The sequence below is a fragment of the Branchiostoma floridae genome, chromosome 19 (assembly GCF_000003815.2).
Source record: "Branchiostoma floridae strain S238N-H82 chromosome 19, Bfl_VNyyK, whole genome shotgun sequence".
Classification (NCBI taxonomy): Eukaryota; Metazoa; Chordata; class Leptocardii; order Amphioxiformes; family Branchiostomatidae; genus Branchiostoma; species Branchiostoma floridae.
This window is the reverse complement of record NC_049997.1, coordinates 5,497,830-5,520,440: the sequence shown is the minus strand read 5'-3', so window position 1 is coordinate 5,520,440 and position 22,611 is coordinate 5,497,830. Positions and strand designations below refer to the sequence as shown.

Genomic DNA, 22,611 nt, shown 5'->3' with positions numbered 1-22,611 from the left:
CCCAAATACCATGCATTTTTAAAACAACTGACATAGGCTACCCCATGATAAGGGCAAACTATCATTAACATGTCTTGATTACATCCATGACATAAAACCACTATATATGTTAGCACATACAGTCATACACTATATGATAGTATGATAGAAATATTGCATTATGTTGAATCAATCTGGAAATATTTACAAGTACATACACAATATATAGGAACCTTGCACTTTGTAGACACTTTCTACATCACAAAGTTACAATAGCTGTTACATTATTGACAATGAATATTTTCGTATGTGCTACAAATAGCAACTGTGATTGAAGTTTACCATGTGTTTTCCAAGATATGTCTTACTCTTAGGTCCATGTTAGGTCATACAATGTACAATTCTCATTTAATTTCATTTTATCTGTAGGTTTAAAAAGTGATAAAAACTGTACTTTCTAATGACCTGAGTGTTGTAAAACTACTTAGCTGCTTAGCCTATTGTTTAGATAAAGGATATGCTGCAAAGTGTTACACCCTCTAATTTTACAGTCTTGTAAGTTTGTATTCAGATTTCTGTAGGCCTTGCTACAGATAAGCCAGGATTTTAGCAATGTTTTCCTTGTGATGTTTGTTTCCTGTCTCCATGGCGATGTCCATTGCAGATTGATAGTGAGATCTGGCCAGGTCCAGTTTTCCCAGAGCCTTGTAGGAAGCAGCTATGTTTTGATTTGCTGCCATCTGTTCAGTCTTGTCTCCACTTTCTATTCTCATCTTAAGGTCCATCTGATGCCACTTTAGAGCTGTCTCATAATCCTGCATGTCCCCACAAGCCAGTCCCAGTCTGTTGTAAGCCTGACTCTCCTTGTCCTTCCTCCCCAAGTCCCTGGCTAGTGCCAACATCTCTGTGTAGTACTTGTGTGAGACCTGTGGTTCATGTAGCTGTTTTCTTTGTAAATTACCCAGCTTACAGTAAATGTCCATCTGTTCAGTCTTGTTTCCTGTCTCCATTGCAATGTCCATTGCTGATTGATAGTGAGATCTGGCCAGGTCCAGTTTACCCAGTGCCTTGTAGGAACCAGCTATGTTTTGATGTGCTGATATCTGTTGAGTCTTGTCTCCACTTTCTTGTCTCATCTTCAGGTCCATCTGATGCCACTCCAGAGCTGCCTCATAATCCTGCATGTCATCACAAGCCAGTCCCAGTCTGTTGTAAGCCAGCCTCTCCCAGTCCTTCCTCCCCAAGTCTCTGGCTAGTGCCAACATCTCTGTGTAGTACTTGTGTGAGACCTGTGGTTCATGTAGCTGTTTCCTGTGTAAATCACCCAGCTCACAGTAAATGTCCATCTGTTCAGTCTTGTTTCCTGTCTCCATGGCGATGGTCATTGCTGATTGATAGTGAGATCTGGCCAGGTCCAGTTTACCCAGTACCTTGTAGGAATCAGCTATGTTTTGATATGCTGTTATCTGGTTAGTCTTGATTCCACTTTCTTGGCACATCTTCAGGTTCTTCTGATGCCACTCCAGAGCTGCCTCATAATCCTGCATGTCATCACAAGCCAGTCCCAGTCTGTTGTAAGCCTGTCTCTCCTTGCCCTTCCTCCCCAAGTCCCTGGCTAGTGCCAACATCTCTGTGTAGTACTTGTGTGAGACCTGTGGTTCATGTAGCTGTTCTCTGTGTAAATCACCCAGCTTACAGTAAATGTCCATCTGTTCAGTCTTGTTTCCTGTCTCCATGGCAACAGCCAAGGCTGACTCATAGTTACTTTTTGCATCTGACACTTGACCTGACAGTGCTAATGATGAGGCCAGGTTTTTGTAAGCTATACAAATGTCAATTTCTTTACTGGTTTCTACTTTATAGATAGCCAGAGCTCTCTCATGGTTCCTGTATGCTTCCTGTTGCAGGCCTAACATGTCACATGTCAGACCTAGTCTGCTGTAGGCCTTCGCCTGTTTTGTGATATCTGACAGTTCTTGAGAACACTTTAGCATGTACTGGTAATACTGCAGAGCTGACTGTAAGTTGTGTAGTTTAGTCCTATAGAGATCTCCTATCTCACAGTACAGGTCAAACTGTTGTGCCTTGTCTTTCATCACTTCAGGTGCATTCAGTCTAGCAAGGAGGGTCCTCAACATGCCCTGTGTTTGAAGCTCACCTTGTAGGAAAGACAGGTAGAGATTAAGGGTTTAAGTATTATAACCTGGCAGTGCTTGTTTATTTCTTGTTTACACAAGTCTGTCTGAATGCATTAGGTCACAGTCAAAAAATGATATAAAGTGATAATTATATATCCATGCTATTTAATCACACATTTTGTTCATGACCTATTTCCCACCATCTTCAATTGTTCATTTCATTTTTCCTGATCTCCTTTGCACAGATTATTTTTTTGTGCAAGTAAAAGTTCTCCTGGGAAACAGAAAGGTGCAGATACAAATGTACCTCATTTTACATCTACAATGATGTAACGCTAGTTAACCTTTATCCGTTGGGTAACCTATATCCTTTGCTTTTAAAAACAGGGTATTTGGGGATATCACGTCAACGGACAGTAATTTCAAATTGCAATATTTTCAGTATATTGCAGTTAAAACTACTACCCATCGGCTTGATGTGCCTATTAAAAATACCCTGTTTTGAAGAACAACGGATATAGGATACCCCGCGGATAAAGGTGAACTAGCGTTATGTCATCATCATAACATGACATGTTTCTTTTCATTGTAGAAAATGCAGCTGACTGTTTGTAACATCTATTATCATAATACCGGTACGTTTACGACGATTTCTCTAGCCATACTGATTTGACAAATTGTCAACGCATCATTTTCTCCAGTTACATGTTGCTGTTATAGGTTACCCTTGCCACTTCTTCTGTGTAACTTTTCTGCCACTCTTGCCCTGCTAAAAGCGTAATATTGTAATTGTAACACGCCGAGGAATTACACGGCGAAAGGGCGCGTGGTTGGGAGGGGGTACAAAATACCGGTAGGAAGAAACACGGCACAATTAACTGCCGCTATGTACATTATACATCCTCTGATGTTCCTTCCTTTTCTGTCAGTAAATGCATAAAACATAAACCTGCATGAGCATACAAAATGTCATGAGAAAACGGACGTATACTGTCAAGAATTTTCATTTAACTTCTGTCCGTCACAACCGCTATGACGTAACACTTCACTGCTAGCGTAGATATAAAAATGGCGGGAAAATGGCTGCGTACGTTCAATTTTGCCCATTCAGTCGTAGATCCGGGCTATTATGCAACGGTTCTTCACACTTTTACATGAGTTGTAGGTCACCAACAGAAATTCAAGATTGTTGTTGAATCATGTTCGTCTTGTGCCGTGAGCATGTGTAATTATGATCTATATAAATTTGGCAATGAATGTGACAGTGTGTTCGTCCCACGACGAGCTGCCTACCCCGAAATTTAAAAAAAAAGTATACTGAAAACTTTTGGCCTTGTTGTCTTCTAATGCATTGTTATCGATGCTTTGTAAATGGTGTATTGGACACCTAGATGTCTGAAGTGTGCACAGCTCAGAAATAACTATTGTTGCATGTGTAGATCTCTTTAAGTTCCAGTATTTCTAATCTACCGGTATAAGTCTTACTACCGGTATTATGCCAATGCATGTTACCACACTACCATCTAGATGTAGCAAATTAGTACATAGTGAATGCCAATTTAAAGATATCATTACCATACCTGTAGGTGAGTGAGGTCTGCTGGGTCCTGATCCAGGAGTGCCTGTATGGTACCCTGATGACACTACAGAGAAAGTTCTCTTCCTGGGCTGTTCCATCAGCTGTTCCAGTTCCCTGATGTCCAGTGAGGCCAGTTCTGATATCTCTGGTGGGACATCTGTGTCATCAGATGGGACATCTGTGTCATCAGGTGGGACATCTGTGTCATCAGGTGGGACATCTGTGTCATCAGGTGGGACATCTGTGTCATCAGGTGGGACATCTGTGTCATCAGGTGGGACATCTGTGTCATCAGGTGGGACATCTGTGTCATCTGGTGGGATATCTGTGTCATCAGGTGGGACATCTGTGTCATCAGGTGGGACATCTGTGTGATCAGGTGGGACATCTGTGTCATCAGGTGGGACATCTGTGTCATCAGGTGGGACATCTGTGTCATCTGGTGGGACATCTGTGTCATCAGGTGGGTCTGGAGTCTGTTGGTCATCTTTGAATTCATACAGCAATGGATATTTCATAATGATAACACAGAAATGCAAAATCATAGAATGATGATTATCAAGTTATAGCTTTCAATTTGCCTCAATCATCTCTTCCTTCCAAATGATAGACATACACAATCTATGCTAAGAGACTTGAGACTTTATTTAAAAATCCATTAGTGACGTCCCCTTACAAAGAATAGTTCATTCACATTTTCTGATAATTTATGCAAATTAGCTCCTCACTTGCATGATTATGTACATAACTCCAAATGCCATAAGTAAGAAATCCCTGTCATTTACCACAGTGGGGTTATAGCATTTTCTCAATAATTATGCAAATTAGGTCTATATTTGCATAAAATGCATCTATTATCATTCTTCTCTTTCTCAGTTACAAATATCACATCTTGCAAAATCGTCCTACAGTGGAACAGTCTGAGAGTGGGTTTAGACAATTTCCTTATCAATTATGCAAATTAGATTTTGATTTGTATAATTTCTATCAGATTATATTAAGCACCACTTAATCTATTTACATACCAAAAACCATGACGATCTGTCAACCTCTTCTGAAGTTATTCCCTTTCAAAGTCTGACAGTTAACCGGCCCCTGCCAAAACAAGCTGCTAGGGGGCCCAAACCTATACCACTTATTCTCTGCCCCAATAGTCTACCACTCAAAGATCATAACCACAGCATGTCCAGAACTCGAGATATCAAACCCGATAGTCCACTGCAGTACCGTCACAAGTTGCTAATTGTACCCAGGACTCATCAAGACCTACCCACATACCGAATATCAATACAATCCATGCACGCATTCTCGAGTTATGGCGCTTTTCTACAAACAAACACTACCGAAAAAATATTCTGATTATGCAAATGACTTTCACATTTGCATAATTTATGCTTGTACACCTTTCACTAACGTACACAGGTCAGAGTGTTCACAGCCCTATCATTTACTGCACGTACTAAGAAGAATTAGGACACTTTCAAATCAATTATGCAAATTAGGAATTTATTAGCATAATTAGTATCTGCTTAACTTCCGCCTGCCACAAACTACATATGTAACATGTATTTGAGTCCTATATTGGGAAACACTGTAAAGATAGATTTTCCTCATTAAGTATGCAAATTAAGTCCAAATTTGCATAATTTTGACTTCATTATGTACATCTCTGCCACAGGTACCTGCATACGAAATATCATTCCTATGGTCCATTATGCTTCTTGGAAGATTTTGACAAAAATGCTCCTGCAGTTTCAGCACAAGCTGCTAGGGGGCCCAAACTAACACCACTTCTTCCTTACATCAAAAGGTATCTGCCACCAAGAAATCAAGACCATAGCATGTCCAGTTGAAAAGATACAAAAAAATTGATGTTCTGCTGCAGTACCAAGGTCACACACCAGGGGGCCCAAAATTGACCTTGACCTTCGTCTTCCCAACCCCTGCCCACATACCAAATATCATCGTAGTCCATCAAGAGGTTCTCAAGTTATGATGTCCACAAATATCCGGAAACACAAACACACACACACACACACACACACACACACACACACACACACAGACAGACAGACACACTGAAAACTATACCTCCATTTTTCATGGAGGTAAATGGAGGTAAATATAACCTTCTTGGCGAAGGTAATTATAACAGTTACTGTAGGTTAGATGTAAACCTCAAAGTCTGAAAGAAGAATAGACCAACAAGAGTTCGTAGACCTCAGGCCTGCATGAAATGTATTGGGTTTCTGTAGACCTATTGTGTATTTTTGCCTTTTTGTCTGTGGTACGTGGTTGGAAAAATGAGCTTTTTACTGTGTTGGTTGTGCACCATGCAAAAGTCTGACTCTGAAATTCCAAATGAACATTACTTATTTTGGATTTCTTAAGTATGTAACCAACCACAGTACTTTGAAGTTGTTGAGACGCTACCTTTTTTTGTCTCAGATGGCCCATGCACATGTAGTTACTCTGTCACATGATATACTAATATCTTCCTATTTCAATGTACTGACCTAATGCAGCTGCTAAGTCTCCTTGGTTTGTGTTCTTCCAATGATATTCATTAAAGATTTATTTCTGGGGTGTTATTCACTTGACATCGGAATGTTACTCGCATAATTTGACCAATGATACTTTTATCTGTAGTTCCATAGACATTAGACAACATGAATAGTGGTAGCCCCCATGCAGCAGCAACAGTTTGTCCCCAGGGTGGTATGATATTTTCATTCAATCCATCCAACCCAAACCTAAATCTCCTGTAGTATCTAAGCCAAATTTAACAGCATAATTTACTATGAAAAATGTCCTTGTCAATCCCATTTATAGATGGCAAGCTGCTGGCAATGGAAGCTTTGAAAAGTTCAGAAGCTGTTGTAGTCAAAGCAAACACCCAGCAAACATCCCCACAAACCAATGAGCAGTTGCTTAGAAGGGGAATTTCATCATATATTTGCCGCGACAAAATGCAACAAACGATACTGAATTTAAAACAGAACAAAGCTAAGCCTCCACCACTTAACCCTGCCTGTACCATAGATTAAGCAGGCCCAAAAACCAAGCGAATATGACTAGCCCAAAACAACAAATTACCTGTATACAGTATGGAAATGGCATTACCAAAGAAACAAAAAGAAACACAGGACAAATCATACAGTGTATACCTTTCTCTTATGCCCACACTCTATACAGTTCTCCTCCACATTAGAAAATTGCATCTTCTTCTGTTTAAGTTCAAGTACAAACATGATTGCCAACAGGGTAAAGGAACTTGTACCGGAACTTAAAACTCAGTACTATACAGCTCTAGAAACACCACAAAGAGTAATAAGCAAACTCCAATTATACCTGACCAACAGATATATAATCTGGCACACTCCCGTCATCTGGCAAACTGTCAGTGCCACTAAGTAACCTGATAAATTGAAGGTGGCCCAGGCCAGATGATGGTTCTACACCCAACCATAATCTGTTTTTAAAACCAAGCAGATATTGGGAGGATGCCCCAACCACACTAAAACAGGGTCAACCTATACAGTATCAAGTTCAAGCACTAGGAGGCCCAAAATCAAACCTGACCACCAGGACACCACAAACAACTCACGTACCAAATGGCAACACAATGGCACCTTGCGTTCCGGAGATACAGCGCACGCCCCGTGCCCGCACAAAAGGTAACCTAAAATGTCAAGTTCAAGCACCAAGGGCGCCAAAATCAAAATTGAGCATTATTCAGCCACCGCCGACACATGTGCCAAATATCATCGCGCCAGCACCAGCCGTTCAGAAGATATAACTCCGGAAACACCCCTCCCGGACACAAAATTCGACCTGCCGGGTCAAGTTCAAACGCGACAAGGCCCAAAGTCAATCCTAGGCAACAGGCAACAACCCCCCACCCATGCACCAAAAATCGTCGCAATCGCGCGTATCGTTCCGGACACACAGCGCCAAAAGTGCCCCCAAAACACCAAAAATGCCACCTTCAATGTCAAGGTCAAGCGCCAAGAGGCCCAAAATCATACCTGAGTGTCAGGCTACCACCCCCAACCCACGTACCAAAAATCGTCGTGCTCGCACCATCCGTTCACGAGATACAGCGCCCTACATCCCCGGCTACCGAAAAGTTTCCACCAGCATCAAAACCATACCTGCATACATGCAGGTAACAACGTTAACTGCAAACCAAACTAAAAAGGGCCTTTTCCAGTATTGGTCAGGCTTTATTCCTGCAATTTCCACATTTTGAAATGATCAAGGCTTGCCAGTTATGATGAGTGATCATTTTCTAAATTTTGTAAATATTGCTACTGTTTATGCAGAAGAGAGCATGCATACCCTGATTTCCATAATTGTGACATTCATGTAACATTTCACTCTGTCCTATAATCAATGACTTATTACCTTTGCCAGAATGGCTAAGGTTATGTTTTAGGCTTGTGAGTCTGTGTGTCTGTCTGTCTGTCTGTCTGTCTGTGTGTTAACAGTATAACTCAAGAAGCCTTTGATGGATCCCAATAATATTTGGTAGGTGGGTAGGGGTCGGGAAAACGAAGGTCAAGTTCGATAATGGGCCCCCTAGCGGCTTGCTAAGGTACTGCAGCAAAACCTCAATTTTTTTTATCTCGTGTTCTGGACCTGCTGTGGTTATGATTTTTGAGTGGTAGATAGCCCTTGGTGCAGAGAGTAAGTGCTTTAAGTTTGGACCCCCTAGCGGCTTGTTTGGAACTGCAGTCGCCGATTTCCTTTCAAACTTTGGACGAGAATAACTCGAGAACGTGTTGATGGATCGTCATGGTTTTTGGTATGTAGATAGCCCAAGTAACAATGTACACAATGGAATACCAATTATGCAAATCAGCAACTAATTTGCATAATTAATGAGGAAAGTTTATAAATCCACTGCATTTCATGATAGGACTTTCAAACTTGTCACATATATAGATGAGGAAGAGAGAAATATCAATGCATATTAATTATGCAAATGACGGCCTCATTTGCATAATTAATGAGAAAATATAAACGTGTTGACGGATCGTCATGGTTTTTGGTATGTAGATAGCCAAAGGGAAGACTTACATGATGGAATTATAATTATGCAAATCGACTGCTAATTTGCATAATTAATGAGAAAAGTTTGTAAATCAACTGCATTCCTTATAGGACTTTCAAACTTGTCACATTTTTAGCTAAGAAAGAAGGAAATATCAATACACATTTATTATGCAAATGATGCTTGATACAATTTAATATTATTATGTAAATCTAATCTGCATAGGGATCTAATTTGCATAAGCAATGGCGAAATGTTATGAACCAACTCCAGGCATATAAAATAAAATGTAATGAGTAACACATTTATGTTTTTATACATGTACCTGCTATTTTTAGTTGGCTAACTTTGGTCCTGATGAGATAATGTTGTCTGTCCTCTGTCAGTTCCACTGTAGACCCTGTCAGGTTTGTGTCATCAAGATGAAGTACATCCAGCACATTGCTCCTGGTGTGGATGTGTGGCTGGTAGAGCGGGTACTCCTGAGGTAGTCTTGGTGTGTGCTGTCCTTTAAATATAACGTACAGAAGATAATTAGTATCATACATTTCATGATTGAAGTATATTTGTTATGAAAATACAACAATTGTGAGATCGTCTGGCGCAGCAGCAGGATTTGTGCCTCGTGACCGAGGGGTGGCGGGTTCGAATCCGACTGCGTGTCACCGATCTTGTGCCCTTGGGAAAGGCACTTTACACGGATTTCCTCACTATACTCAGGTGAAAATGAGTACCTAGCTTCGGCTAGGGCCGTCCCTCGGATAGGACGTTAAATGGAGGTCCCGTGTATGGGGAGAGTCACACCCCATGCACGTCAAAGAACGCCCACACGTGCGATGGTGCGGTGTGAGATGGAACAAACCCTTCTGTCTGGAGTTGGTGATTCACTTCAAATCACCCGGATGGAGGCCTGGCGAACCTCCATACCGTATCAGCCACACAGTGATTTACCAGCAAAAGGGTATGTCACCCCGTAAGGGGCGATATAACCCGCCGTGTAAACATGTGCGAACATGTGTCAGGGCTCCCTTGGAAATCAGTCATCTAGACTGAAGGGACTACCCTATAAGATCAATCAATCAATCAATCAATCAATCAAGATAAAATAAATTTAGAATCGCATCATTTTCAGTTTGTTTCTGTTGCATTATGTGTAAATATTATTTACTACATAGACAAACTCACTTTTAAATCATATTGATGATTTGGGTGACGTACTGATGAATTAGTAAGAAAATTGAAGGACCTGGTTTAATTAATATAGTTACCTTTGGCAGTAGATGTAGTGAGTAGGTACACCAGAGCCTTCCTGAAGTCCTCTATGTTGATGGTTGTCTTCACAGAGATGCTCTCAGCACAGAGTTGCTGTAAGCTTTCCTCACTTATCAAACTACCGACCAGCAGGTCATTCAGTTTCCCACTTTTGTACTTGAACCAGAGTTCCCCAAGCCCAGACAAGTCTGTACATTGCAGGTAGAAGACCAGACTGCCTATCCTTATGCCAGTGACATTAACACCTTTGAATTTCTCTATCTGCTCTATTGCTTCTGCAGTGTCAAGCAAGTCTTCCATGGTCTTTATTTCAGGCTTTACCTGTTCAAGCAAATAAAGAGTCTCGTCTGTTACTGTGGTGAGATCCAAAGTGACCAATGTCTCTCTTGCTGAAGCGTAGCTTTTCATTTGCTTTGGGGATTTAACACTGGGTATAACTTGTGCCAGTATTTCCACCACAATGGGCAGTGGAGGAGGTGCCCCTGGAAGAGAATGAATGAACTTTATTGCAATGTCAGGCAACAAACTATGATAAATCAATTAGAAGATAAGGCCATGTTGATTTGATTATATGGGTGATAATGACATCCTCTGGGAACCCCAAAACTTATGCGAGCTTGCGAATAAAAAAAAAAACTTTGGCCAAAAATAAACTTGCCTTCATTATGAAATATAAGTGGTCAACAATGACATAACACACAGTGCAAACAATAGATTGCTCGTTTATATTCTTTCACATTTTCTTCTCTTTAATTGAGATTGAGATTGACATTTTTGCTGACAAGTATTACTAGACTATTTAAAGTACAAGTTACCTTTTCGGAAGACTTTCCTGCTTTCATCATTCTCCTCACCTGCTTCTGCACCTCTTTTCCTGCTCTGCACCTCACCAGTCTGTTGTGTTCCACTACCTGGACATACATTTTTGTACATAATATTATGTAGTATGAATTGAATTGGGCATGTTTTAACTGAGACTTTGACATTTTATTGAAAGATTTACAGTCATGTAGTTGCTGATCTTTTGTGTGCAAACTAAACCAGGATTTTTTTAACGATAGAGTATTCTTTGTCTTTCAGCTTTAATGCTCTTATAATCCAGAGTTTATGCTACTATCACATTAAATGCTGATTTATTTAGAATACTGCTAATATGAAGCTGAGTAGATCTAGATGTTAAATGATTTCTCAAATGCATTATGATTTTCTCTCTTCAGATGCAATGTAAAAATGTATTATGACTTATGAAAGACACTGCATGAAATATCTTTTTCTTTGACTTTTTTGAGTAAAAAAACAGAATCTTTAGGCTTACTTTAAATTGTTCTTCATGATCTAATTCTGTGCAGTCATTTTGCCTACAGTTAATCTTACCTGTTATCAACAGTTCCCTGATGTTGTTGTTTTCTCCCGCAGGAGCTGCTGCACTTTGCCTCTGGACTTCAGAAGGATATTGTGCTCCTGGATGCCAAAAATAAACATGGATGCTGAATGTGGCCGAGCAGAAATTTGTAAGCCAATTTACATTTGCTACAAACATATTCAATAGGAGACAGTCTTTTTAATCTTCTCCCTGTTTCCTTACCCTGTATGTTTAGAGGCTTTAAAGTATTGAGTATTAGTAGAGAGATACATAGTGAAAGGTTGATATTCTGAACTAAATTAGTCTGTATTTAAAAAGAAATGTGGAAATATGTTCACAATGGCAATTCATTTTCAAACTCTGTAGCAAAGAAATAAGATATAACTGAGAGGTAGTATAGTCTTAATTTGAACTATACATAACATCCATTAGCATAATACCGGTCGGTTTACTGCAATTTCTCAAGCAATGCTAATTTGGCAAATGATCAACGCATCATTTTCTCCATTTACATGTTGCTGTTACAGCTTACCTTTGCCACTTCTTCTGTGTAAATTATTTTGTCTCTCTGGTCCTGCTAAAAACATAATATCGTAATTGGAACACACCGCGGAATTGCACGGAGAACGGGCGCGTGGTTGGAAGGGGCTGCACTATACCGGTCGAACGAAACACGGCACAATTAACTGCCGCTATGTACCTTTATTCATCCTCTGTTGTTCCTTTCTTTCCTGTTAGTAGTTGCACAAAACAAAAATCTGCATGAGCATACAAAAAGTCATGAGAAAATGGGCGTATACTGACAAGAATTTTCATTTAATTTTGGTCCGTCACAACCGCTATGACGTAAAACTTTACTGCTGGCCGTAGCATTAAAAATGGCGGGAAAATGGCGGCGTACGTTCAAGTTGACCCATTCAGCCGTAGATCCGGGCTATTTATAATGCAACGGTTCCTCACACTTTTACACGAGTTGTAGGTCACCAAAAGAAATTCAAGATTGCTGTTGAATCATGCTCGTCTTGTGCCGTGAGCACATGTGATTATTATCTACAAATCTGGCGATGAACGTGACAGTGTGTTTGTCCCACGACGAGCTCGCCTGGCCAGAAAATGACCTGAAAACTTTTGGCCTTGTTGTCTTCGAATGCATTGTTATCGATGCTTTGTAAATTATGTATTGGACACCTAGATGTCTGAAGTGTGCATACCTCAGAAATAACTATTGTTGCATGTGTAGATCTCTTTAAGTTCCACTATTTTTAATCGACCGGTAACGGGGGCCGCCCTAAGACGGTTCCGGTCGTAAGACGGCACGGATTTTTTGCTGATCTTATTATCCATAAGTACACCGTGTTTGTTACCACTGACTATGCTGATTACAAAGGTAAATAAACCAAGTCCATGCACACAGCTTTAATTTGCATTCCAAGTATACTTTAACATATTTACTTCATTTTTTTTTAAACAGAATTCTAACAGTAATGTTGACAGTGTTGAATCACTGCGGTCACCGGCCTCTGCGTATTGGCGGCTCGTGTCGCTAACTATACGAACTCTTCCAAGCAGTCACACAATTGCCATGATACAAATAAATAAAGCTCCAAAAAACACGATGAATATGGGTCTTCAAATGTTTGTTGAGTAGAAAAGCAACCAAAAGGAAGCGACATAAACATTGCCACCATTGTACTCCCAGGGGAGTGTGGCCGTGAAGGTGGCAGACTAGAGAACGCTCCAAAGATTTATTTGACTGTAACAAATGATTCATGCTGTCTATGAAAATAAGACTTGATAGAGAGATGTAGATGATATTTTCATATAATCAGACAGAGTTTTGTTGATGTTGGCGGTGTCGTTTTTTCGTAATGGTTTTTTTAGTCGGGCATTCATAATCAGAGCATTTAGCCCATTGCCCGTAAAAACATCAGCTGGATTGTTCTAGGTACAGCGTTCCTCATGTGAGACAAGAAGCACATACAGTCACGATTTTACTGTCAAAAGAAAGCTAAAATATCATACTATTAATTTTTTTCTGTGTACTTAAATTTACCACTTACTTCTGAAGAGAGCAAAATGTAAAAAATGCGTACCAAGTTAGGCACACTGTCCAGCGTAGCACAAAATTGAAGGTTACATACACGAAATTGTCTCACAGTGTTTGCCGCTTGTAACACGCAGTGCGAAAGGTTCATGAACCACATGAATGCATTTCTTATTCAAGTATGTTGTTCAAATCTATGTGTAAAAAATTCAGTCATCAAAATTTGACCACTCTCAGGCAACTAGCGATGGAGCGCCATGAGTTTGAGCGCAAGAAAAAGCGTACCGTGTTAGGGCACCTCCCGTTATAAGGCTTATGACCAGTATTATGCCAATGCATGTTACATCACAGTCATATATAATAGAATGCTTTAAAACTGCATAGCATTGGAATGCAGAAATGTTATTGTTATAATGACCCTTCAGTTTTATTGCTGTAATTCCCACCCCCACCCCTTTTTCTGGTGAAATATGCAAATTGTTTTCTTTTGTATTGTTCCAGTTAATTCTTCTTAGCTAGAACATTTGACACAGACTGCCTGAATTATTATTTTTCTATTTTGCATAGATCTGAAGTTGAGATAAAGATTTCTCGCATTTTTTCGCATTATTATGTACATGTACAACATACATGTGGAAGCTTTATAGAAGACTTACCTGTCTGTAAACAACTATCAATGAACTGCTGATGAGACTCTTCCCAATACTTTGCTGACAGAAGCTCGTCCCGACATCTTGCTGCTCTTTTAAACTCAGTCTCACAGTTACTCAGTGACTGTTCAATGCGCTTGGCCCATAGCTTTACATTGTCCTCCTCATTTCCCTCAACATCTACAACAGAATAACAAAACTCTGGTGATATCTTTAACATAAAGTCTGCGAGTCCCGATTTACTAGAAACTAGGACAGGAATCCCTGCTGCAATGGCGTCCAGTCCAACAAGTTCGAATGGTTCAGTCTCGGAGGGTAGCAACACAAGATGGGCTTTCAACATGTCAGTTTGAAGCTCCTTCAGTGTTCCATAGGGCAGAAGGGTGGGCTTCAGATTTGTTGTCCTTAAATGTGTCTGAAGAACGTTTTTATCCTCTTCATTGATTCCTCTGATACGACACTCCACATTCCGTTTTATCATGGCAACAATGTCCACGGCTTTAACTGCAAGGTCGTGCCCCTTCAAGTTGTCAACACTGTTCACCCTACCTATGGACAGGACCACCATTGTCTCTGTGTCTGTGTAGCTTGCTTTTGTGTGTTCAAAGATCTTGGAAGGTCTGGGAAGAAATTCAAAGTGCTTTGGCTGCTTGTCATCTGGTAACGCTCTGAACTGGTTCTTACAGTGATCAAATATCTTGTTTCCAATGGAGAAGACCACATCAGCTTCTTGTAAATCTTGAAGGGTAGAGTGTTCCTTCTTCCTAGTACCTACCATCTCATTCCCCTGTGTTTTATCTAAGATGTCATTACAAATGATGAGGACTTTTGCTTCTGGACAACGATCATCCCTCATGTTAAGTGCTGCCCTACTTGTGACATCAGCATGGCCCACAATGCTCCTTACATTGGAAGGAAGGTGAGGGTATTTGGAGCGATGGTCAAATGTTAGCCAGTCTGGTGTTGGGTCAGTCCTGGGATCACCTGGGTTAAGTTCAGGCAGTAACAGTTCCACTCCATCTTGTTGTGCATCCAGTTTGTCCTCTTCACTTGCTTGTAAAACAGTACTGAATACAGGGACGTCTGGTTCATGTTCCCTGATTATTTCTGCTACCTGTCTGTTTATGGATGAGCTTCCTACTTTAGATGCACCATACTCTGTATGGACCAGTAAGACAGCAGACTGATCTGTGTGGAAAATGGGTATGGTGTTATAAAGCTGTTGTCAGACAGAGGTATAAACATAAGGTTTCTGAATCATCAAGTAATAAAGGGTTGATGGCCCGCCTCAAGGTGTATATGGTGAGATAATCCCTGGTCGGGTGCGATTAAAAAAAAACAAAAAAACCACGGAGTGAGCGTAGCGAACAAGGTGGTTTATTTGGTGGTTATCGCACCTGACCAGGGATTATCTCACCATATATACCGATGATAAGGCGGGGCATTATCATATAGCCTATCCAACTGACAGTTATTTCACACAAATATTAATCAAATAAACATTTTAATACATTACATAAAAATACATTTGCAATATATCTATATTGTACAATACAGTGTTCATATACAAACCATTAAACCATTTCATCATCATCATTTAACTAATCATTTTATTACTAATCAATTTAACTATTGTTAGATAGCATATCAGCATCAACTTGTGGCTTATTAGCAATACAAACTAGAAAATGGGGTCCTGGTAACCCCCATGCAGAGCCTTTTCACTTGGGCACGACAAAGTACGAATATACGGAGTGATTTAGGTAGTTACCAGCTTAATCATGATAGAAAGCCATAATGAAAATGTGTAACAGCATTAATTCCTTTTCAAGTATCCCTATATCCCCCATTTGAACCCCCAATCAACATAACCAATCAATCATAATTTTTTTGACATTTACGTATGGATTGCAAACAAAAAACTGTACAATAACTTTCCATGACTTTCCCCTGTATAATGGTGCGGTCCAAAAAGTGTGCGGTTATTCTAATATAACCGCACACTTTTGACGTTACGCCCTGATAACCCATAGGAAATGGGGGCCTCTGATTGGCCAACTTCATCTGGCTATATGATAATCTAGATTAAGACATTAAAATATGACAGACCTGATTGTTATGTTTTTTTCTTATAAATATTAACGTAAGTTCACCTTTATCTGAGGGGTAACCTATATCCGTTGATAACAGTGTTTATAGCTATCAAATTGCTGTACGTTAGCCTCAAATTACAATATTTTCAATACACAAAACATATTAGATATTGCAGTTTGAAAGTACCATCCGTTGACTTGATATCCATATATAAATACCATGTTTTTTTTTAAAGAACGAAGATAGGTTACCCTGCGGATAAATGTGAACTAATGTTATTATTGTAAAGTGAAGTCCCAACAGCTTATTTTTGTTAGATGCTTAAATGTGGCTGCAGTACATTGTAACTCTGTCTGAAGGACTTTGACCTCCAAGCTAGCCAATTCTTGTTGTCGCCCTTAACAGTGTATTTCTGTTGTCCTTTTAAAGATTACCTCCATCAGTTGATTTATTTCATTTGTCGAAGTCTGGCAGTGTTTAGCTATTCATCAGGTAAATGTTGTAAAATAGCCTATTTGTATTTGTGTCTTCTGCATTTTGCCAATATCTCTACATTGAAGTTGAAACTTAAAGTACACCAGCGTTTTCTACTGAACTTTGACCTGCACACAAACGTTTTAACTTTGCTAGTTTTTGTCATAGTTTTGAGGTGAAAGATATTATTCCTGTTCATCCCCACTGAACTATTGTGAATCTGCATGTACTAGTCATGAACATTAAGAATCAAGCAAAGAATTCCTTACCTTTTACATTGGAGGTAACGGTATTCAAACTTCCTTCAGTAGCCATTTTGGCTCGTTGTGATGTTTGCCTGTACTGTGGAATGCTGGGTAGAGTTGGCAGCTTGAGTTAGTTAATGTTTACCTGTCATGTGGTCACAAAGTTAACTAACCCAAAGCATACCACTGTGCACACAGTGTATGTTGGCTAAGTCAATATTCTAACAGTGTTCAGGGCTTTGTACTCAGTGGTGTCAAGGGTGAAGTTAGAATTATTTTAGTACTGTATTTTTGTAAACCATCTTCGTTATTTACTGCTCTTTGTAGAGCATTTTAAGATTCAGAGCTTCCCTTTTTTGATGCTGAATGAATTTCAAGCTACATGTAAAAATCGTATAGGGTATATCACATTTTTCCTGATTACGTATTGTATGTCTCCATTTAGGCCTTTATAATGTCATACCTGTGACGCGAAAATGTTCGATACGGGTGTTGTGGACCATGTGATAACTTCCGTATCACACAAGTTCGAAAGTTGTATGACACAGGCTTCCTTCGAGTAAATCGAACCATTTCGAACGGGCCGAGCGTGGCATGGTTGGCAATTCGAATACCTGACACGGAATTTGAAACATTGCTGTTGTAACACTTTTTGTTCGAGGGCACCAAATTTGTTCAAGTTCTGGCGCATTTCACATCAGAACATGGTTTTCTCAGGTGGGTATGACATAAATAAAAAAAAAATGTCTTCGGCCGTCGGGCGATCCAACCCGCGGTCGGGCTGGTTCCTGTACTGTGGTACATGTACCTTGGGTGATACGGAATACACCGTGTTGTATTCTACATTTGTATATTTACTTTGTAGTACATAAGCAGTGTACATATACTTTTGAAATGCCATGTACCTTTATCTACCGGTAACCAGTACATTACATGTATATCCGTTGTTCTTAAAAACAGATTATTTAGGCCATAAGGATATTAACTCAATGGATGATGGTTTCAAACTGCATTACATGACTTATATTGTTAGCATTGGAACTTGAAACTACTGTCCATCGACTTGATATCCACATATAGGTTACCCTGGCAGATGTGAACTACATTGTGGTGTTAGCAGAATATACATGTAATTTGGTTCTAAAGATATTCCTATGCATTCAAGAGGTAGTGTTAAGTTAGCAAAATTGTATTGTTCCTTAATCACATTGGCCAGTTTTTCAATGGTTTGAGTATCAGAGTCCCCCCTCCCACTCACACACACAACAACAACACACACACACACACACAATGATATTCACACATGACACTGATACAAGCCCCCTCCACACACACACATGCCCCCAAACACACACACACGTGCACACACATACACATACACACCACACATACACGCAGGCACACACACAGACACACCACACACACACACACACACACACACACACACTCACACACACACACACACACACACACTCTCACACACACACACACACAGACACACACACAGTCACACACACACACACACACACACACACACACACACCACGCCAACATGTACATCTGATTTCTGAGGGGACAATGAAGATAGAACTGCTTATCTGAGCTGAACAATGGGAGAACCAAGAAGTACTTTTGTATAAGGTACAAAATGTAACCTGACTATAATAGTATTCTAAACATGTAACATTAGTTCACCTTTATCCGCAGGGTAACCTCCGTTTTATATACAAACGGGGTATTTGGGAATCGTTAAGTCGATGGAAGGTAGTTTCACTTTGCAATATGTTGAAAATGTTGACTTTTGTAACCCATGTCGTTGAACTGGAATCTCTAAATACCCAGTTCTTTAAAACAACGAAATCAATATAGGTTACACCGCGGATTAAGGTGAACTAGCGTTACAACATGTAATTGAAAAGGTTGCATTGTAGTAGAGTTTAAAATGTGGTCAGAAACTAAGCACTGGATATTAGGACTATCATGACTACTTTAGCCCCTAAAACATAAGAAATGCATGATTGTATTCCTGACTGTGTACTCTTCTGGTCAGGCTTCAAAACTCTGGCTTATCCTTTGCAGGTAAATGATACTTTATCACATACATGTATATCATTACAGCTACTGTCTACATACATAAGGAAGAAGGGAACTGGAGTATTTTACTGGTGCTTGTAAATTTGTATCTTCATTGTAGACGGGGATGCCAACCTACTACTTATCTGCAGTACGTCCAACGGCTAATGGGAGATCATCACGGCCAGATCACCCCCAGGCAGCTTCGCCAGCTCGCTGCAGATAGAAGGAACTGTAGAAAGCTTGCAGTCGCCTGTGCTGCAGTCGACCGATGATGATGATGATGATCTTCAGTGTGTATGTGTCCAGTATAATGTACGCCCCCTAACCCCATCCTGTGATCTACATTGTACATGTAGGCAGTTTGATCATACAATTGAGGGACCGAATATCATTAAGTGTAACATAACAAAGGACATTAATAACCTCCATGAAAAATGGAGGTATAGTTTTTGGTGTGTGTGTGTGTGTGTCTGTGTGTGTGTCTGTGTGTGTGTCTGTGTGTGTGTCCGCATATTTGTGGTCAGCATAACTTTAGAACCTCTGAATGGATTGTAATGATATTTGGTATGTGGGTAGGTGTTTGGAAGACAAAGGTCAAAGTCGATTTTGGGCTCCTTGGTACTGCAGCAGAACTTTTTTTGTATCTCTTGACCTGAACATGCTATGGTCTCGATTTCTTGGTGGCAGATAGCTTGTGACGTAAGGAAAAGGGTATATAGGTTTTGGCCCCCTAGCGGCTTGCTCTGGAACTGCAGGGGCAATTTTGTCAAAATATTCCAAGGAGCATAACGGAAAATGGGAACGATGAATTTCTATGATATTTAGCATATAGGCATGTTTGACAGAGATGTACATAATGGAGTGCAAATTATGCAAATTGGGACTTAATTTGTATCTTTAATGAGGAAAATCTATATTTCCAGTATTTTTTCATTATATGACTCAAATACATGTAACATATGTAATTTGTGACAGGTGGAAGATTAGCAGATACGAATTATGCAAATAAGTCCCTAATTTGCATAATTAATGTGAATGTGTCCTAATTCATGTACTAAATGTTGTAAATGATAGGATTGTCAACATTGTTAACTGTGTAAGTTATGCAAATGTGTATATAACCAACCATAAATTATGCAGATATGCAAGTCATTTGCATAATCAGAATATTTCATGGAGGTATGAGGTCTCTGAGCTGTTGTTATATCTGGTGAGTTATTCTAGGCTGGAACAAAGTTTTAGGAGATAATCCTAAATTGCAAATGTTTGTTTTATATCCTATTTATCCGATTTTGCACAATGTTGAGTTTCTTTCCTTGGTGCTGGAACGAGAGACAAAACGATTGGGCAGAAAATACTATCTAGTAGAATTTGCCGCGGCGTACTACTAGTCGGTGCATGAAGGTCGTGTACAACACAAAATGGGTGTCAGAACAAAAGCTACTGAAGGATCATGGATATATTGTATTCCATTGAAATAAAATGACCTCCTGTCAAAGAAACATTGATGGTAAACTCAATATAGCATTAAAGACAAAAATTGCTGTCAATAAACAATGAATAAACAATTCTGTCTACGTGCATGTTTGCGTGTCTGTGTCACTTGCCTCTTACCGAGATAGTTTTAATCAATAAAGGAGGGCCGGGGAAGAGTTGAGGAGAATATACATGCATGAAAGACATATACACACTACTGCTAAATAAATACCACACGCGCATATAATACCAACATATGTATGTTCACCTGCTTTCATTCGCTATGGGAGTTGCGGGAAGGAAAGAGGAATAGGGACGGAGGAGGAAGACATATGCACACATGAAAGACATATACAAGCCCACACTACTGATATATAGATTTAATATACCCGTACTACCTACATAACTATGTTTCCATTCGAATTGGAGGAGGACGGAGAAGGAGGACACATGCACACATTTTATACATACCTCTTTGACGAACAGATGGCATGATAGATAACTATTCATGATAACTAATAAATAGATATGTAGACATGCCTATTCAAAATAAGGGCTAGATACAGATATATGACTAAATACATACAGATATCTTACCTAAGTATACGTCATATCAATATGCTAAGGAGACGCTCCTGGTGACCGCTGACCTGTGCCACCCGACGGTGCCACCCGAAATATGCTATTTTCGTCCCCTACTATACTACTTAAGTGACATATTTTTAGTTCGAGGCAAACACTACTAAGTATTATGGGTTTGATTTCATTTATTCTGCTGTATTAAATAACAGTCCAATCTCTGTAACTGGTGTTGTGGAGATTGAACTTTTTCAGTTCCAGACCTCTATTTATGGTGGGTGGCGTGGATCTGGGTGCCCTTTTAAACTTCTTACGTAATACTATGTAAAATTCGTTTTAGTAAAATTCACTGCAATTCCGTCAAATATTGTCTTATGATTAATATATGACTCAATTGGGACTATTTGATTTCATTTTATTTATTTGCACTTCAAATAGAAATACAGAGAGTAAAGTCAAGTGATATAGAAATACCGTTCAGGAGAGAGAGAGTGAGAGAGTTAAAAACATCTCGACAAAGACGAAGTATATAACCTGCAAATCTGACTGCATGCACAACAACAATATGTAAAATACGTGCAGCCAGTACTAGTAGGAAGAAGCTACGATGCCCACTATTACACTTGACCTTTGCCTCAATAACACCTATGAAGTATCATGATGATCCAGTAACAAATTCTCGCGTTATGTACACATACGTCCTCAACTATCCACCATAGCACCGAACGAAATTTACCCTTTTTTTGCCGAGGTGAAAAGAAAAGGATATTGCTACCAGATAGTTGACAAAATGTATGACAACAAAATGAAGTCAACCTAAGATAAAAGGTAAAGTAACGTGTTGTCTTGACGTCTTGTGTGAAGATTTTTAAAACGCTTACATTTTGTCTGTTTTGTTAGAACGTCCCTAAAACAGGAAATGAATTTGATACGACCAAATGTTCCCTCTCTAGAATATTCTTTATGTGAAATAAACTCCTGGCTAATGCGAAAAGATCTGTACAATTATCTCTATGTGAAAACTGTGAGGCTTGACTACCATTGTACAGTAAGAGCTGCATTGCTATTGAAGCCCATTCATTATTTATTCGTTAAATTCCATCCATTATTTCTTTTATATTATTAATTTTCTACTAGAAAAAAACAACAAAAGAATGTTTTAAAAACAATGTGCTATAATTCCAGGGTTTACATTGTACTGGCTAGTTTTACTGTGGAGAGCCGTTGCACAGATACAGAAGCAGGTGCTGTTTGGAACTATTCCTATGATTCCAGGTCCCTACGTTTTTCTGGTTAGTTTTACTGCAGATGGTTGGAGGGCCGTTGCCAGTGGTGGCGAGAGTTCCCACAGTCACCTATGGACTTCCTGATACAAAAGAGGAGATAGCAGGGGTAAGTTATGGAGTAATGTGTTTTGATATGGTTTGTGACGAAAGCTTTGATGATCCAAAATATATATAATATACATATATAATAAACAGTGCCAGTGAAAGGTTTCCAAAAATGGCTCGGTTATGAAGACGTACCTGGAACAGCCTGGCACATGAAGCCTCTCCGTCGGTTGCACGAGCCGTCCGCCCACATGT

General features: G+C 39.6%; 1 protein-coding gene across 1 annotated transcript; it reads right to left on the bottom strand.

Annotated features, from left to right (window-relative positions):
• Positions 1 to 566: 566 nt before the first annotated feature.
• On the bottom strand, positions 567 to 22,609 carry LOC118407116. The gene is made up of 8 exons (XM_035807535.1): positions 22,552 to 22,609; positions 14,088 to 15,269; positions 11,399 to 11,485; positions 10,840 to 10,935; positions 10,021 to 10,506; positions 9,078 to 9,260; positions 3,698 to 4,183; positions 567 to 2,137 (listed from the first exon to the last, which is right to left on the bottom strand). The coding sequence occupies exons 1-8, from the start codon at positions 22,607 to 22,609 to the stop codon at positions 567 to 569; spliced, it is 4,149 nt and encodes a 1,382-aa protein (XP_035663428.1).
• Between the last annotated feature and the right edge of the window lie 2 nt (positions 22,610 to 22,611).

Bases quoted from the DNA above. Each gene is read 5' to 3' on its own strand.
- LOC118407116 (XM_035807535.1), bottom strand. From the start codon at position 22,609: ATGTGGGCGGACGGCTCGTGCAACCGACGGAGAGGCTTCATGTGCCAG. The intron at 11,486-14,087 runs GTAAGTCTTCTA...TTTGGCATCCAG, and splicing joins TGATAGTTGTTTACAGACAG to GAGCACAATATCCTTCTGAA. The intron at 2,138-3,697 runs GTATGGTAATGA...CTTTCCTACAAG, and splicing joins CAGACCTCACTCACCTACAG to GTGAGCTTCAAACACAGGGC.